The sequence below is a fragment of the Podarcis filfolensis genome, assembly GCF_964270895.1.
Source record: "Podarcis filfolensis genome assembly, chromosome: 7".
Lineage (NCBI taxonomy): Eukaryota > Metazoa > Chordata > Lepidosauria > Squamata > Lacertidae > Podarcis > Podarcis filfolensis.
The window spans coordinates 6,887,866-6,906,529 of NC_139603.1; the positions used below are offsets into that span (position 1 = coordinate 6,887,866).

At 45.0% G+C, this 18,664-nt stretch overlaps 2 protein-coding genes across 15 annotated transcripts in view; one reads left to right on the top strand and one right to left on the bottom strand.

The window, feature by feature from the left end:
- The window catches only part of DGKH (diacylglycerol kinase eta), a 764,231-nt gene that overhangs the window by 281,791 nt on the left and 463,776 nt on the right, over nucleotides 1-18,664 (bottom strand). The gene's annotated exons all lie outside the window — the stretch shown is intronic.
- The window catches only part of ENOX1 (ecto-NOX disulfide-thiol exchanger 1), a 280,345-nt gene that overhangs the window by 208,428 nt on the left and 53,253 nt on the right, over nucleotides 1-18,664 (top strand). For 10 of the 12 annotated variants that reach the window (XM_083624672.1, XM_083624673.1, XM_083624682.1 and 7 more), the window contains one exon: nucleotides 10,529-10,635. The exons of the other annotated variants lie outside the window; for them this stretch is intronic. In XM_083624672.1, coding sequence (XP_083480798.1) covers nucleotides 10,529-10,635 — 107 coding nt within the window. The remainder of the gene's footprint in view (nucleotides 1-10,528; nucleotides 10,636-18,664) is intronic. 12 annotated transcript variants of the gene reach the window in all.

The window sequence follows — 18,664 nt, forward strand, 5'->3', positions numbered from 1 at the left end:
GCCAGACAAGGGGAGTGGCTATACATTATTTCTTTCAAAAGAATGATGACTATGTGTTAATGTATTTACTAATCAGTATTTAATTAATTTAGCAATCAGTAATTAATCTTTCTTAGGTTAATTATCTGTAACGTCAACCTTGGTATGGTTTAGAACAGCGTAGAATTTGTTTTTCCTCTACCAGACCCCTTTTCTTGAAGCTTCGCCTTCGTTAGCTAGGCTGAATGGGTACAATAAAGTACAATAAAAACAAAATAATAAACATAGAAAACATTTTATATCTAGACTCTACCTGCTTTCTTTAGTATTTTGGTTAGGTGTTAGATTCTTGTTCCCTTTTTTTAACGTAACATGGAAGTTTAATGGTCTTGCTGAGTTTGAGATTTATCTTATGGGGAGGGTGTCTTCAAAACCTTGTGTGACACCCGCCCGCCCACTGCTTTTGTTGTAAAATGGAGCACATTTTGTGTTGAAAGCATTCCCCAAAGATTTTCCTGGGGACATCCGATACTCCTCTCTCTTTCCTCTTTATCCTGTTCTTCCAAAGTGTAACAAGAAGCGCGCATTCATTTCTGGTCGGAGACGCTTCTGAATTATTGATCTCAATCCTCAGAACATGGGACTGTACATGTTTTGTTATGGAGTCTGAGGCAGATGGAAGGGAAAGTATTCCCCAGATATCACAGAGCTATCTTTGCCGTTGTGCTTTCTCATTCCATGAAAAGCCAAAGCTGTATCAACGGATCAGAACAGTTCATGCAAATATCTTGGAGTGGTGGGTTAGTCTGTGAGCCAGAACTCTCATCTTGGACTGACTGGTGCCAAGCAGAGATGAAACAATGTTTTTTTCTTCTAAAAGCTTATTGCCTTTATAAATATGCATGCTGGATTTCTATAACTTTCAACTTTATGAGGTGCTCATTTGTATTTGATCCAAATAGCTAACTATCCGTCAATTTCCCAGTTATTTGTTGGGTGCAGGGCACTGGCAGTTTTAGGGCACAGTATCTCATGAAATCTTGTTGAAATCTGGGTCCTGGTTTACAGAATAGGCTTTTGCAAGATCCGAGGAGTGTCAGTTTACTCACTTGAGTAATGATCCAATTGCTAGGTAGATGGAATTGCATGACTATTCCCAAGAAAAAAAATGGTAGTCATCGGTCTCTGCCCATTGAGCCCTCCTGCCAGCCTTTCCCTTGAAAAAGAGCATTGGAGGGGAAGCGCCCCACATGAGTCCAACACTTCCTCTCTCCCACCCCCTGGCAAACCTGGTCTTTCCCAATAGTGTGCACCCTATTTGACTCTGCTGCTTAAAATCCAACAGGAGGGTTGGACAGTGCATCACATTGGGCACCCATCAGGCCTGGGCAATCTATCGATATATCGCTCAGAACCGGTATGAGGACCACGATGTCCGCTTCACTCAGCGGTATATCGCTGGTGAAACCGCCACAGCTCCTGAGTCCCTCTGCTAGCAGCGTCCACTGGAAGGACTCAAGAGTTCCTGACTATCCCCCCACTCTCCACCTCCTTCTCTCTTTCTGTCAATCAACTGCATTGCACACAACCTGGTCCAGACTGCAGCAGGCTTGGTGAGTTTTGCAGGGGTTCCAAATGATAGCAATTCTTATTCTTATTCTTATTATTTATTAAATTTGTATACCACCCTTCATCCACAGATCTCAGGGCAGTTCACAACATAAAGATACAATATGAAAGTACAAAATGCATGATAAAAGCAAGGACAAAAAAACAAACCAAAACCCTTTCCCTCCCATTTCTTTCTCTGGCCTCCACTAATGCCAGCAGATTCTCATAGCCATATGCTGTTTGCACAAGAATCTCTGCACGTTCACCTAGTTCCCAGAGAGTTGGGAAATTTAGAAGTTGGGCCAAGCAGCAAGAGATTGAGAAACGCTGACTGCACTGCAATATTGTGTCACTTCACCAGTGGATAATTGTAGACTTGGGATTTAAGATTTCCACACATTCTGTCACCAAATAATCTCTGTTGCAAAGCCGTGCTCTTTGGAAAACATCACCCTTTCTGCTCCAAAGCTGGCCTGCAGACACCAACTCATTAATTATCGTATCTCACCTTGACTGCTATAATTCTTTCTGCCAGTTCGGTTGTCAGGCTTCAGCTTTTTCAGAACTCAGCTGCCAGCTTCTGACTAGGATCAGATTGGCGGTGTAAATCCCCACTTTCATGGGATCTGAACCTGGGCTGCCATGGAGAAATGAACCTGAGACTTCACAAGGCGAATGACGTCCTGACATTACCGCTGGCCTCCACTCTCTGATCAGAGCCCCATTTCTGACCAGGGCTTGGTCAGAGCTCAAAGCAAAGTATAGTGGCTCTGTGCCTCCTTCCCTCAACTGTCTGTTAGTTAGAAAGACAAAAGGCCAGAATGGAGAACTGAATTATGTGAGCTGGATACAAAAGCTACAGGCTGGGAAGGCAGAGAGAGAGAGAGAGTTGGAGAGATGCCTGATTTCTGCTGGAACCCAAGGCTGTGAGCTTGGGAGAAGCAAGACCCTCTGGCTCAGGTTGTATATATGTGTATATAAACCATTGATCCTAAAGACGCCACCGTCCCTGCTGTACCTCATCACAAAGGAAACACAGACCCTGAGTAAGCACCTGGAACCACTGGAATCTGGCACTGCTCAGAGATTGGGGTGGCATGCAATGGTATCTTGAAAAGGGCTTGCTTTAGGTTTAAACCAGAGTTGACAGTGGCACCCGTCTTTTGTTCACTCACTTCCCCATTCACATATAAAGAAATTGGATGAGAGATACGTCTTCTTCCTTTTTATAAGAATATGCAGGCCCTGTGCTCTGTCATGGAAGGTTCCTTTTCCTCAGCCCAACTCGTTTCTGGTAAATTTCCTGAGGTGAGTGTCCTCTCGTCAGCTTGGAGGAAGAATTGAAGTGTGAATGGACAAGGCTCCTTTTAACCAGAAAAGGCGGGGGTAGAGTTAACCACCCAGACAGAGCTGCAGCTTCCATCAATCTAGGGTTATCTGTTTCTGAAGGAATGCAAGAAACCTGCCATAGCCTGGTCTATACATGGCGCTGGCTATTCCAAATGCCTCTCTGCTAGAGCTATCCATTGGTGCTGAATGGTGGCAAACCATGGTGAGGTAATACAGGGGAGGATTTATTTACACATGCATCTAAGCCTGTGATGGAGGGGTTAAGATCATTAACACCCCCCAAGAGGGTATTGCTTCTTGCCACAGCCTTGGATTCAAACAGAAATCAATCACAGCTCTCTCTCTCTCTCTCTCTCTCTCTCTCTCTCTCTCTCTCTCTGGATTCCCAGCCTGCATAATTCTTCCAGCTTCTAGTTCACCCATCTCCCTTCTCAACTGTGGCCTTTGTCTTTCTAACTACCACCCATTTGCATCTGGCACCAAGCCACCATCTTTGTTCCATTACTGGCTCACCAGGTAGCCAGGCATTAGAAATGTCTCAGCATACAGCCTGCCTACCCCCCCAACAAGCCTTTCACAATACAGTTGTGTATTGTGTATTTCCATTTATCCATACAATTCACAGGAAATACAGTGGTTTTCATGAGAACATATTCTTGCATCTTCTATCTTCTCAGGATACTTTAAGGGGGGAATTGCCTTTCAGTGCTTCCGTTATTGACAATGAGACAAAATGTTGCATCTGGCTAATGAAAATTTTATATGACGTTAGATTAATCAACAGATGCTTGTTGATGAATATTTAACCATGCTTATTGCATAGCACTTCTGCTGAATGATGCTGCCCCTCCGCCATTCTCATTAAGACTCATTATACCCTTTTCCCTTCTGAAGCTTGCATTCGTGTACGCATCACTGTTTTCCTTGCCCAGAAACCCTTGAGATCTCTTACTTGGTTCAAGATGGGTGTTGCTTCCTTCAAATACGCCAGTTTTCCCCCTCATAGCACAATATATTCTGTGAGTCACAATCCAGCTTGTGAGGCAAGACTTGAGGAAACGAGTGAGGGGAATCCATTTTTTCTCTTTTAGGCTTAATGGCTTTATTGGCAACATGAGGGCGAAATGCTAATGAAGAAGAAGAAGAGGTCTCCTTTTAAGCATTCTTCTAATAAAGTACCGTATTTTTTGCCCTATAGGACGCACCGTCCCATAAGGCGCACCTAGTTTTGGGGGGGAAATAAAGGGAAAAAAATTATTTTCCCCCCCCAGGCGCGGGGCTGGGGCGGGGGAGGCCCGAGCTTCCCCCGACCCCAGCCCCCAAACAGGCAGCTCTCTGCAAGCTGTGGGAGCCCAGCGCTGGCTCCCACTGCTTGCTGAGCGGTCCGCGAAGCCTGGACGTGCTGATCTCAGCGCGCGCAGGCTTCGGCATGCAGGTAACTCTCCGCAAGCAGCGGGAGCGCTCCCGCTGCTTGCGGAGAGGTCCGCGAAGCCTGGAGAGCGAAAGGGGTCGGTGCGCACCGACCCCTCTCGCTCTGCAGGCTTCAGCGAAAGCCTGCATTCGCCCCATAGGACGCACACACATTTCCCCTTCATTTTTGGAGGGGAAAAAGTGTGTCCTGTGGGGCGAAAAATACGGTAATGCATTGATGCCGTGATGTGTGCATTCAAAATGCATGGGAGATGCCAAAGTCAGCTGTCCCCTCAAGACATCTCTTATCTCAGTCAAGGCATGGCTGGACCTTGACTTCTCCCCAACTGCTTAAACTTTTCATTCCTCCTTATCCTTGTGTGAAGTTCTTCATTAAAATCACATATTGCTATTGTTCTGATATGCTTGGAACTGAAACAGCTGCTAGAGATCAAAGTGGTCTTTAGAATAGAAAATAAATCATAATGATATAGACCCTTTCAACCCAGCACTGATGTGCAGGCTGTTCTATAAAAAGCATTCTCTGTAACATGATGGGCATTTTGCAAAAATCTTAGGCAGTAACATAAGAGGCAGCCTTTTCCCGGCAGTCTTGGGGGATCCACGTGAGAAGGCTGCAAATGCGTTCATTCGGTGATCTCTGATTATTTGTCATATTTGCCAGCATTCCTCTCGCTGTGGATGTATCCGAAGCAATATCAGAAAATAGCGTAATCTGATTTTAGAAGTGAAAACAAACACAAAATGCTTGAGCGGTTCCGTTCCTTCATGCTCCGGTCGATATCATGTTGTGAAGCCATCAGTACGTGGTACCTTCCTGCAAGGCTGAACAACCAGCCTGCCAAACCTTTAGAGCAGGGGTAGGCAACCTAAGGCCCGGGGGCCGGATGCGGCCCAATTGCCTTCTAAATTTGGCCCACGGACAGTCCAGGAATCGGTGTGCTTTTACCTGAGTAGAATGTGTCCTTTTATTTAAAATGCATCTCTGGGTTATTTGTGGGGCATAGGAATTCGTTCTTTGCCCCCCCCTTCAAAATATAGTCTGGCCCCCCCACATGGTCTGAAGGATGGTGGACCGGCCCACGGCTAAAAAAGGTTGCTGACCCCTGCTTTAGAAAATGCCCACCAGGCCCAGGCGCAGATTAACCCTGCCAACAACATTGGCCCTTGCAGAGGCCTTGCAGTGGCGGAGAGGGAAACAAATTAAAATTACATGAAGGCAGGATTAATGCCTCTGTTTGCATTAGTATGATCTTTAAACCAGGTGTCAGTTCTGGTAAGGACACTCTGCAGCCCCCAACAGGCTGTCACTGGCAGTGAAATTTGCAGAGCACAAGAAATAGTAAGTCTCTTCCCCTGTTCATTGCAATCAAGCCTCAGTTTCGGTTGCTGCAGGGATTTCCTCTCAGCTGCAAGAGCCTTTTGCATGATTTCCAACTCTCTCCGAATCTCAGTGCAAATGAGATAGCTCTGTTACACTGGGGCACGTTGAATTTTTCAGCTTTCAAATTCCAGAAAAGAGAGGTGCCAAAGGGTTATAACTTGACTTGGGATTTCAAAGTATTTTTTTGTTAAATTAATATAATTTAGTTTTGGTTGGTAAAGAACTACATAAAATTACTGACTTTTAAACATTTTTGTGGAATTTCTAATAATTTTAAACTTGTTTGTGAAAAAAATTATGTAAAATTGCATAAAAATCATTAGAAATGATTGCCAAGTACCTGCAGTTATCTTATATATTAATACTTTTTTATTTTTATATATTATGCATATTTTATATTAAATTGCATATAACACACACACACAAACACACACACGAACTTGCTTTCACTGAAGGCCAGAAGACAGTTTCTACTGGACCACATCAGATTGGCTTGCCAGACCTGCCAGAGTTTAATAGACAAGTCAAAAAGCACAAGCGTCAAGAAGACGAGAGATGGTGACTTTCTGAATGTAAGCAGAGAAGGAAGCGAGCAGGATGCTTCAGTGCCATCAATGAAATAATTTTCTATGCTGATGAAAATGAAGAACAAATAGCTGATGCCCAAGATGGAAATGATGGAAGTTCTGAATTGGCTTTAGGAAAACCAAGAACCCCTTCCATAAAAAGGCAAACGCAATAGAAATACATAATGTTGCTGGGCAGAGCATCAGATATAGCGTTGGCCTCTGTGCTGCAGCTGCCGTAATCACAGCCTCTTTTATGGATGCTGGCTTGATCACTGAAGAAGGCAAGAGACTTGTAGCTGATCACAATAAAGTCAAGAAAAAGTTATGATACCCCTGGATCAAGACTTTGATGATCTTTGTCAGAAGCGTGAAGTTGACAGCATCTTCTTTGATGACCACACATCATCTCAGAACAGCATTGTTCTGTGTGCTGTGAGCCAGGTGGAAGATACCTCTCTCTACCTCTTCCCTCTAGAGCAGCGGTTCTCAACCTGTGGGTCCCCACATGTTGTTGGACTCCAACTCCCATCATCCCTGAGCTCTGGCCTTGCTAGCTAGGGGTGATGGGAGTTGTAGTCCAACAACATCTGGGGACCCGCAGATTGAGAAAGGCTGCTCTAGAGAAAGGCTCAAAGGGAGAAAAACCATCAGATATTATTGCCAATAATCTTGTAGATTTTATGAAGAAGGGCATTGATAAGCACCTGTAGGCCATTGTGGAGGTGATTCTACCAATGTTTACACTGGCTGGGAGGGTGGAGCCATGCATTGGGTAGAGGTCAAGCTTGGTCATAAGCCGATCTGGTTAGTTTGTGCTCTCCACACCAACAGGTAACATTGGCAAGATGCTAGACGCAGCTACAGACCTTGAAATTGATCATTCGCCAAATCAGAGAGATAATAATAATAATAATAATTTATTATTTATACCCCGCCCATCTAGCTGGGTTTCCCCAGCCACTCTAGGCGGCTTCCAAAAAAAATTAAAATATTGTAATACATCAAACATTAAAAGCTTCCCTCAACAAGGCTGCCTTCAGATGTCTTCTAAAAGTCTGGTAGTTGTTGTTCTCTTTGACATCTGCTGGAAGGGCGTTCCACAGGGCGGGCGCCACTACCGAGAAGGCCCTCTGCCTGGTTCCCTGTAGCTTTGCTTCTCGCAATGAGGGAACCACCAGAAGGCCCTTGGCGCTGGACCTCAGCGTCCGGGTAGAACGATGGGGGTGGAGACGCTCCTTCAGGTATACTGGGCCGAGGCCATTTAGGGCTTTAAAGGTCAGCACCAACACTTTGAATTGTGCTCGGAAACGTACTGGGAGCCAATGAGGGTCTTTCAAGACCGGTGTTATATGGCCTCGGTGGCTGCTCCCAGTCACCAGTCTAGCTGCCGCATTCTGAATTAGTTTCTGGGTCACCTTCAAAGGTAGCCCCACATAGAGCACATTGCAGTAATCCAAGCGGGAGATAACCAGAGCATGCACCACTCTGGCGAGGCAGTCCGCAATCAGATAGTGTCTCAGCCTGCGTACCAGATGGAGCTGGTAAACAGCTGCCCTGGACACGGATTTGACCTGTGCCTCCATGGACAGCTGTGAGTCCAGAATGACTCCCAGTGAACTCTTGCTTCACTGAGTTTCATGTAACATGTTTGACATGCCTGAAGGCAATTCCAAACCAGGTTGTGAAGGACATGGCTTAAGTTCCATACAAAATTATGCGAGTACAGAAGTGCTGCTTCCTTGGAGCAAGTCTCATTGAAGTCAGTAGGGCTCACTTCTAAGAGGACATACTTCTTAGACGTGTGGGTGGAAGTACATGTAATCTTATGCTTGTTCAGCATTTAGATTCACACTTCATATTTGACAAAATGTATCATAAATGAATTCCTTTTCACATGATTTTATTTTTTTGGAAAATTCTGTATAAGGTTTGATTTGTGGTTGGTTTATTCTAATATATGAAAAATTGGGGGAAATGAAATTCTTTTGGTCTAGTGCCTGAGGCATGGGTTGAATTGCACATTTCTATACGGTAAGGCAAGGTATCCAGTTTTAAATTCAGCTCCATAGTGTGGGGTCAGTACTATTTGTAGTTACTTCTCACAGATAGTGGAACTCACTAACATTTGCATTAAAAATTGCTCTCTGCACAGCTGAGCATTAGTGGGTTGTCTTTTCAGCAGATGACTATTCTGGTTTCATTAGAAAAAAATGCATATTTTTTCACAACCAGAAGTTTGGCCACTACATGTTGCCAAGCAACTCTCTTCAGGGCAAACATGGAAACAACCATCTGTCTATGGTAATTAAAATACTGCAGTATTTTATTTTTCTACTTTCATGCATTGAAATCTTTGAGTGATCACAGAAGTATTTATAATTAATTCTAACACCTGTAGAAAAGAGCTCTCAGCCATTTTCATAATCAGAAACTTCAAAGTTCAAGGGTTTCAGCAGAGGAATCATAATGTTCCAACTTGAACATTTCCGGTCGGAAAATGGTAGAATATCATTTCCTTGCATCTTCAGGAATATTTTCTGCTTGAATCTTCTGTCACTAATTAATTACACACAGATTGTTGATTAAGTTTAGTGCTCTTTGCACTTACGATAGACAAAACAGAATTATGTCTGGAATCTAAATCTCCATATTAATGAACTAGATCCCTTAATGACAACCTTTCCATATTTTCCTATACTTCCAGTTTAATTCAATAAAGCTGTGAAATAAATACAGGCCACTAAAGCAGCTAAATGCACTGTACCAAACACTGAAAAGTGTTGCTTTTTTGTTTTATTGGTTTTGTTTTTACTCCGTGTTGCAATCAAATGATCTCCAAGACTGCTTGCAACGCATTGCAGCAAAGCTAAAAGCTACCCAGCAACACCCTGACCAATGGATGAGGCCAGACTTCTCCCATTGGCCCACCATGCAGGGGCTGGCCAAGCCCACAGTTACCTGGTAGGTGGGGCCGCAAACTCCGTCCACCTGTTGGGAAGGGGTGAACAGGAATTTCTGCTTCTTCACTGGCCGATGGATGGAGCCAGGTTGGTCTCCCCCTTGCTACTGGTGTTCTTCTTGGGAAACAGGGGTTTAAGTCTCCCAGGAGCCCTCCATGCCCTGGTCAGGAGCCCTCCATGCCCTGCTTCCCTGCTTCCCTGCAGCTCCAGGCAACTGACAATTGGAGCTGAGCCTTCTTTCTGGCTGCAGCAGATGGGGAGTCATTTGACCAATGGCTGCAGCTACAGGTAGCAGTGGCGTAGCGTGGGTTGTCAGCACCCGGGGCAAGGCAAGTAATTTGCGCCCCCTAACCCGTGGATTTGCGCCCCCTAACCCGTGGATTTGCGCCCCCTAACCCATGGATTTGCCCTAACCCCAGATGTTGCGCCCGGTGCGGCCGGCCCCCCCTGCACCCCCACGCTACGCCACTGACAGGTAGTCTGCCTATTGCTATAATGTTCTTCCTGGAAGAGGGAGGGATGCAACTTCCCCGGTTAGTGGTAGAAGCCAGAGTGTCTTTCACCTCACTTCCGAAGTCCCAGGGCAACTCACACTTTTGTCTGTGAGATCATTTTGCTCCCCTGGCTGTCAGGTTTGACATTCCAGGATTTGATTTGCAGCAGCACATTTGCTTGGCAGTCACAACGTTTCTTCTCTGGAAAATTAAAATATGATTTGAAAGCTCTGCTGTCCCCGTGTCTGCAAATACCCCTCACGTTTAACTCTTAATGGATGTGTGTATCCCTAAATCCAACTCATAGTGCTGCATTGTGCAGCTTCGTTGTGTGGAATGATCACTTTGGTTCCTGCGTTAAGTAAGATGCTCACAAAAAGTGAGAAGCTATTCTTTAAATGGACAGGTAACATCCAGGTGAGAGGTAATGTCACGAGGTGGTTTCTGTGGCCTAGGCTCAGGCGGCAGCCTGGAACACATCTGTTTAGAGTATAGTCAGAGAAAATGCATGCTTATCTTTCAGTAATCTGTGTACAATTTGTGTAGACTAAGTTATGGAGACAGACATGAAGGGGGACATCTCCAACAATTCTGAAATGTAAGTACAGAAAGACACTTGATTGGATGGATATCGGTGATGTCGTATCAGCAGTGACATCATCCATAGACTCCTAGTGTCTTTGCTTTTGCCTTTCTCTAGTGCTCACAACATAAATTGCTTGTCTTGTTTGACTTCCTTGTTCACCAAAGTTGAGCAGATTGTGGCCGTTTTCAACGCCTCTACCAGACAAAAAGCTTGGGACCATTTCTCGAAAGCTCAGCGCAAGAACATAGACATTTGGCGAAAGCACTCTGAGGTGGGTGAATTTCTTCTCTTTTATCCATCATTTCATAGCCTGGACTAAAGCAAGTGGGGAAGCAAGTTTGTCTCCAGTTGGTTGTGTTGCATATAGCAATATCTAATTGCTGCAATTTTAGAGAAAAGTAATTAAGAACTGGCTATACAACCTCTTGAGAGAGTATCTGTGGGTCCCATTCACCTCTGTAATGATGTAAGTTGAAATAAAACTACAGTTTTATTTCCTTCAAGAAGCCTGAACTGCCTGGAGGAGCATATTTACCACACCAAAACACTGAAATGATGGAATTAGCCAGGCCACTTTAAAATTATTGCTTTATCTCTGCCCATCATTTACAGGTATATTGAAATTTTATTCTATTACTGAAAAGTGTTGTGACAAAACAGTTTTCTCATTTCTCATTACTTTCCATATTAAAATGGTTTTCCTGTTGAGATATATCCAGATTTCTTAATAATTAGTCTAGACAAAACAAAGGACCTGTCAGGTCTGGGGGTGGTTGCTCTTGAGTAACCAGGCAGAACCCTGACCTGTCTTTTACAGGTTTTATTGGTGCAAACTATTTACAGTTTCAAACCCCACAAGTTCATGTCTGTCTCAGTCACTTGCAGATTCCAGGAGTGCCCCTTTCCGGTTTCCCCCCCAGCATAAGAACTTAGACACCCCAAATCTCTGCCTCCCTCCTTACGTTTCACCCCTCTGTGCAAGCACCCGGCTACCCCTCTCCCCCTCAGCTCCAGGGAAGGTGTGGCTTTCTCCCCTGCCGGACAAGGAGCTGCTTCTCAGAATCACCGGAGGCTCTCTGTATCTCTCTGCCTCCCTCCCCCATTCCAATGGCAGTCCCCTGACAGGACCCACCTCCCATTTATTTTCTGACAAAATAAAAATAAATCATTTGTTTTGTCCACAACCTAATGAGCTATTTTAGGTTCACCCATGGCCCTAATACTATAGAAAATTTCAAACTTTGTTTCTTTAAGAAGCAGCCTGGCAAGGTTGCATTAAAATGTTTTGTGGTGGTTTTTTTTTTTTTTTTTTTTTTGCCAAACTTAGAAAGCAACAAGATTTTCTAGCATCCAGGTAACAGGAGAGACCGGCTTCCTTTTCTCTGCAACAACTCAGCTACCGTTTTCAAGTAGGGTTGAAAAAAAATGCTGACTGGTTTGGGGGAGCTTCCTCTGTCCCAGAAGGTAGAGCTAATTTTCCTAACTAATTAAATTTAGTTTTCCTAATCAATTAATTAATTAAACACCTGCAAACTGGGTAGGACCATACACAGAAATAGAGACTGTTCATAGCACTAGCTCACTAAAGTAAAATTCAGCTGGTTGGCCTGTCTGCTCATTGTTTTCCTGGGCTCCCTGGGAGTAGCATCATGGCAAGGATGAACCTGGCTTACCTGAGGCCAGATACCTGAGCAGCAAGCATGCTTAAGGTAGTAAAGAGAGAGGATAGGCAGCAAATGGGTAAGAAGGAGAAGTCACACCAGCTGGCTGCCTTTACTCGCTTTACCTTTGCCCAGCCCTGCTCTCCTTGAATCAAACGCTGCAGCCAACATCCTCCCAACATGGCACGTAACTTATGCTTACCAGATTTTTTTCAATGAATCCAAGGACCCCCCCCCCTTTTTTTTTTTTGAAGCTGAGTAGCAACAGGGAGTGAGTAGTGGGGGTGGTGAGGCAAAAGACCCTGGGCCCAAGCACACATGCATATTGTATAAAGGTGCAAAGCCCTTTTTTCGCACTGTGAAAGATAAATGCAACAGCCACCCGCCTGTGACTCTCGAGCCTCCCCCAATCTCCTCCCTCTTCCCCCTTTGTTTTGACTGATTGGGGGAGGCTCAGGAGTCGCGGGTGGGTGGCCACGGCCCAGTTTTTTGAAAACTCTGCGCATTTATGTTTCACAGGGTGCGAAAGAAGGGCTTTGCACCTTGCCTGGCAGAGAAACCGTGTGCCCTGCACACCTCCTGGGCAACGGCCACCCGGCCACGACTTCCAAGCCTCCTCCAATCTGTCAAAACAAAAGGGGAAGGAGATCTGTACCGCCAGACGTCCCCGGTTCCCCTTCGGCAGTGGCGGCAGCAGCAAGCAGCTCCTGAAGCCAGCCAGAGCCAACTGCGCTACCAGGCTGGCTCCGGGCTGCTGAGACTGCCGCTGCCACATTTCCCGGGGACAGATTTGCAAATCTGGGGTCATTCTGGGGACAGAATTTGTCCGGGGACAGGTTTGCAAATCTGGGGACTGTCCCCGGCAACCGGGGACATCTGGCAACCCTAACATAACTGCCTTCTCACCTGCCCTTGGATGAGCAGTAACCATTAGTTGTGGGGGAATACAGCTTGACAGTTAGCAAGAGAGGAATTGTAGAAAGCCTTCAGATTTTGGACAGATTAATCTCTATGGCAAGGCTGGGAAAGAGGAGGGTCATTCTGCCGCACTCCAGGGGATGCTCTTAGGGGATGCTCTTAGGGACTAGTGAGAAGAGGTACACCCCCTTAGCAAAACACCAACCAGGAGAGCAGGGGGTAAAGTCAGGGCACAGTTTAGACAAGCCAAGAGAATCAGTCTAGATTGAAAGTGTGAACCAGAGGCAAGGGAGTTCCAGTAAGGTACGAAAGCTAGCACCAAGAGCCAGAAACTCCTGTTATTTCCAGAAAATGAGAGGCTCTGGAAGGAGACCCTCTGTACTCTTCACCCCTTGACCACACCCTAACCACAATGGCTGGTAGTGAAGGAGTTTCGGGGGTTTCTTATTCATAAGCCACAGAAATACTCTGGGTCTGTAGGCACATGCTGTGTTGTTGTTCTTTGGCCTTGGCCCAGGATTTTGGGTGCTAGTCTTCTCAGGGTCTAAGGGGTGGCACCCCTTGAGGGCTAGAGGGCCCTCAAGGGGATCTCAGCACTGGTTTCCAGGGACACCGCTTGCTCTTCAGGGTCCTTGACCTGCAGAGTGTCTGGTTGGTCCTCCGAGGACCCAGTGTCTGGTATCATGTCAGGATACTTTCTCAGCTCGGGTCACCTGGGACTTGCTTTGTATGAAATGATGTGTAATCTTCATACAAGATTATGTATGGGAGGATAAAGTGAGAGAATCAGCAAGTGAGCAAAAGTGTCTGTTTCCTCCGTTGCTCTTAGAGAGGGACTAGGTCCTTGAACCTATCATGCAAATGTGGCCCAACACAAACCACAGTGCTTAAAAATAGGGATGAGGGCGAGGACCCACACAGAAGCTCCCTCCTCAATGCCCCCAGGTGTGTCAACTCTACCCACCCAGTCCCTGTGTTGAGCGGGAAAGGTCTCAGCTTGAAAGCAAGTAGAATCCTCCACATGATTGTGGGCCCCAGTGAACCCTCCTATCATTTGGAGGGTTCTACTTGCATTCAACAGAACCTAAGTAAAACCCTCCTGCAGCTCTTTCCAGTTGAACATGGGAAGGTCAGGCTCAACATGCGCAGGGATGCTGGCGGGTGGCACTCGTTCCGTGCTCATGCCCACGACCTCACTTTAAGCAGTTGCACATTCAGGCAAACATGGCTTCAGTTTCTTACACAACATTCTCAGCACATAGGTTGTTTCCTGCTTTCTGAGGTAATCTGGCTCGTGCTGTGATCTGTGGGGGCTTGGAATCATGTGTGACTGATTATTGCTCGGAGGTAGGGGGTTTTAAGGGACATGGGACAACTGTGCACCTTCAGAAAGTGTTTTCTGGGTGCATCCAGGCTTTGCCTTGGGAGTGGAATCTGCCTGGGCACACACTGAATCCACATCCTGACCATTCCCTAGGCACCAGAATTTCAAGAGGTGACCACCCTATTCATCAGGCCAAATGTTTTGGTTGCCAATGTGTACTGGGCACCTGAGTTTTTGTCTCTCTCGTCCCCTATACTAAATTATTATTATTATTATTATTATTATTATTATTATTTATTTATTTATTTATTTATTTATTTATTTATTTATACCCCGCCCTCCCTGGTCAGAGCCGGGCTCAGGGCGGCTAACACCAAATATGAATTACAATAAAACCTAATAGAAACAACAACAACAAACAGTTAATTAAAATACGGCCTAAAATACAGCTTAAAATGCAGCCTCGTTTTAGTAGTAGCCCGTAAATCAAGACCATAAAGGGAGGAAACATCAGATATTCACCCAAGCCAGCTATCCATGCTGGTCCTACATGGGCCAGCAAAAAAACCAAGGGAAAATTTATATACCAAATCCCATATAAGGGGTCAGAGTGAGTCTAAGCCGAAGGCCAGGCGGAACAGCTCCGTCTTGCAGGCCCTGCAGAAAGATGTCAAATCCCGCAGGGCCCTAGTCTCTTGTGGCAGAGCGTTCCACCATGTCGGGGCCAGTGCTGAAAAGGCCCCGGCCCTAGTTGAAACCAGTCTAACCTCCTTGAGGCTTGGGACCTCCAAAGTGTTGTTATTTATGGACCTTAAGATCCTCTGCAGGGCATACCAGGAGAGGCGGCCCCGTAGGTACAGAATGATTTGTTATTGAAACCCAAGTTCACGTGCAGCATGGCTGCTCATGGGGGTGGGTGGGAAGTAGACGAACTAAAATCATATGGAGTAAGACTAAGCATATTTTTTCTGAAACCAAAAGCCACAGAAATGAGTGGGTCTCCCATTGAACCTTGGCATTAATTGAAGAATTAAAGACCGTATCTGCATTCACACAGAGAGCCATGCACAGAACGTTCACACCTTTGTTGAAAGGAAGACGGTCTTCAGTTTAAAAATGTAACTTACCTGTTCAACCATGTGCACCATTGAACTATAACTGTCAAATAAACTTAGGACTGCAAAAGTGATTCTGTTCCCTGTAGAAATGTATTTTCAGAGGATAAGAAATCTGGAACTATTGTGAGCAAACAGCACTGTCACCAAACTTTGTTTAAATGGTCATGGTTCTTTTGCTTTAAATTCAGTATAGAACGCTATGAGACTTTTTTTTGGTAAAGTAAGTACCACAATGTTTGTTTCTTCTCCTTTAAATCTTTTGACTAGTATACATCAATTTGCTTAGCACTCTGTTAGTTCAGCGTGTCAGTTATTAACATCACAGTCCTCTTAATGTTTCCTTGCCTAACAACAAAAAAGTTTAGAAGGTAAGATGCGTTTATTTAATTATTTTATAATATATTTGTAAAAGAAGCGTTGCATGTTTAGAGCTTGAAAAGGAATAAAATTATGCTGTGATCTAAATCATTTGGGTAACATTTTAAGTGCCCATTAACAAATGCTAAATTGAACAGTGGATGCAACAAACAAACGAATAAACGGATCCCTTATTATCTCTGCTGTTATGGTGCATATCAAATGGCTTCCTCATAATGGGGTCCTTCATATATAACGGTAGCCTTGGTTTATTGGCAAGGGTAGCACTAAGAATTCATACAAGGAGCAACAATGGCATCAGATTTTGTTAATCTGGAAGCTGCTAGTTGTTGCTTTTCTAATCTGCCACAGATATATAAACTATGAAGTTTGTTTGCTTTACATATTAGCTGCATTGGCAATATTCAAGAGGGAATTAATTTGTTCGCATCCGAATTTTTCATGCGGCAAAATGCACTGAAAAAGTCTTTCGAGTAATGTAAATCTACAAAACATCTTTGCTTAGTTAACAATGATGATTCTCCTGTCTTTTGTTGCTGTGTTATCTGAAAGCAATACAGAGTTTTTTTGGGGGGGATAGCACCTTAGGAGGAGCCCGTGGTTTGGATCCATAGATCCCACAGCAGGAGCAGAAAGCCACTGGGTTTGCATGCTTGGGAAGCTGGTAGTTTATCTTCTGCTCTGAAGCGATCTCTGACGTTCTGCTTTTCAGAGGGCACTGGGAGTTTGAAGAAAGGTGGGGCTGTGATCCTCGCCCAACAAACAAAACTGCCTTCCAGTTGCTCAGTGGGATCTTTTCATCACAGCCAATCTCTCCAAGTCAATATTTACGTTTCTTTTAGGTGACTTCTTGCCTTTCTGTTGTATCAGAGGAGACCCTGTTCCCTTTGCTTTCCCCTTCTTTCTCCTTGACATAAATGTTTCATCTGGTGGCCAGCTGTTCCACACAGGCACATAATTGGCATGGTCCTCAGCTGACAACCCAGCCAGAAGGCCAGGGGGGATCTGGAGCTAGCCTTCATTGGTCTCGATTCAGAACCTCGAATTATGTGATGCCAGCATATTGTTTTGGTATTCGGCTGCATTAAATAATTCCTTATTTTTGTTCTAACTTCATCACATATATTACCTCCTAACTGGACTTCTTTCTGGGTTCAAGGACATACTTTTGACATGTCATATGTCCCTTCCCAAAACACCGTATCACAAACTGAGCAGGCCCTCAGTGGTAACAGGAGCTTGCTATGTGGCAGGGAAATGCCAGCCTGTTTGTCAGGATACCTTTGACCTGGGATGTAGAGCAAATGATTTGCATGCAAGTAATTCCAGGTTCAGGGACGCGGGTGGCGCTGTGGGTTAAACCACAGAGCCTAGGACTTGCCGATCAGAAGGTTGGCGGTTCGAATCCCCACAATGGGGTGAACTCCTGTTGCTCGGTCCCTGCTCCTGCCAACCTAGCAGTTTGAAAGCACGTCAAAGTGCAAGTAGATAAATAGGTACTGCTCCAGCGGGAAGGTAAATGGCGTTTCTGTGCGCTGCTCTGGTTTGCCAGAAGTGGCTCCCTTGGCCAATAAACGAGATGAGCACCACAACACCAGAGTCGATCATGACTGGACCTAATGGTCAGGGGTCCCTTTACTTTTACCTAATTCCAGGTTCAAACCCTGGCATCTCTAGTTAAATAATTTCTGAATAGCAATGACCCTTACATAAGACTTTGGAAAGCTGCTGCCATCCGAGGAGACAATACAGGGTTAGACGGAGCATTTTTTCTCATTCAGGACGAGGTAGCTTCATTTTGTTAACCCCTTGGGGAGGGCTCATAACTCGGGAATAAGGCAAACCTTTGCATACAAAATATTCACTCCCCTTCATATCCACTTAACTGCTCATAGGCCGCAGATTTGAGAAAGGCCCATGGTCTGAGACTTGTTGTTGCCAGTCAGAGTAGGCAGCCGTGCCTAAGTGGATCACTTGTCTAAGTGTAAAGACAGCTTCATATTTTCACTAGACTGATTCCTCTTGGGCACATAGTATTCGTTGAGTAGTTATGTGAATCCAGCACTTAACGAATCTGGTTCCCTATGACGGTCACATCCATTCTTAAGAATACGTTTTAACAATATGCCTATCACAATGCAGATATCGGTGCGTTATTCCTAAAGGCCCTTCCACAACTCTCTCTGACTGTTGTTTGTGCGTCTTAGAATACAACTGTGGTTCATCGCAGCAGAGATAGTTAAGCTGCTGCCCTCCAGATATTGCTAGACTGCAGCTGAACAACATCCTTGACTATTGGCCATGCTGGGGGGGCCACAGTTGGCCCAGCCCTGCCTTGGGCCCCCCACTTTCTGTTTTTACAGTGCCAGAAACATTCTGCAACATCCAAGTATTTTTATGTAAAACATGCATCAATCCACGTCAGAGCCTTTGCGGTGATTACTACTCACACCTTCACTATAATGGGTTAGATTTATTGATGAACTCTGGGTGCGTCTCCCAGAAGAATTCTCTCAGCTTCTCATTAAGGAATAAATAGCATGTTCTTTCGGTAACATTTATCCCCTGAAAGTGACTTCTCTTCCTTGTTCCAAAGATTTCAGACCACCTCTGTGGGAATTGGGCTCTTTGTTGATAGAAAAATTAGCTGTCTGCCGACTGAAAAGCGCTACACTAATCACTGGGCTTGCATCCTTGTGTTGCACCTGACAGTATTATTAGGATAAAATAGAATTCCCTCAATCTTCCTTTTGCTGCTGTTAAGGAAGGCAACCATTACACATGCTCTTATGCTTTTCTGTGAGAACAAAAGTGATCTGAGCTTTTCTAAAGCCATACATTTGCTGACTGCATTCCCTGCCAGCCTTTCCTCCCAGCAACATCTCTGCTCAATCAATCCCG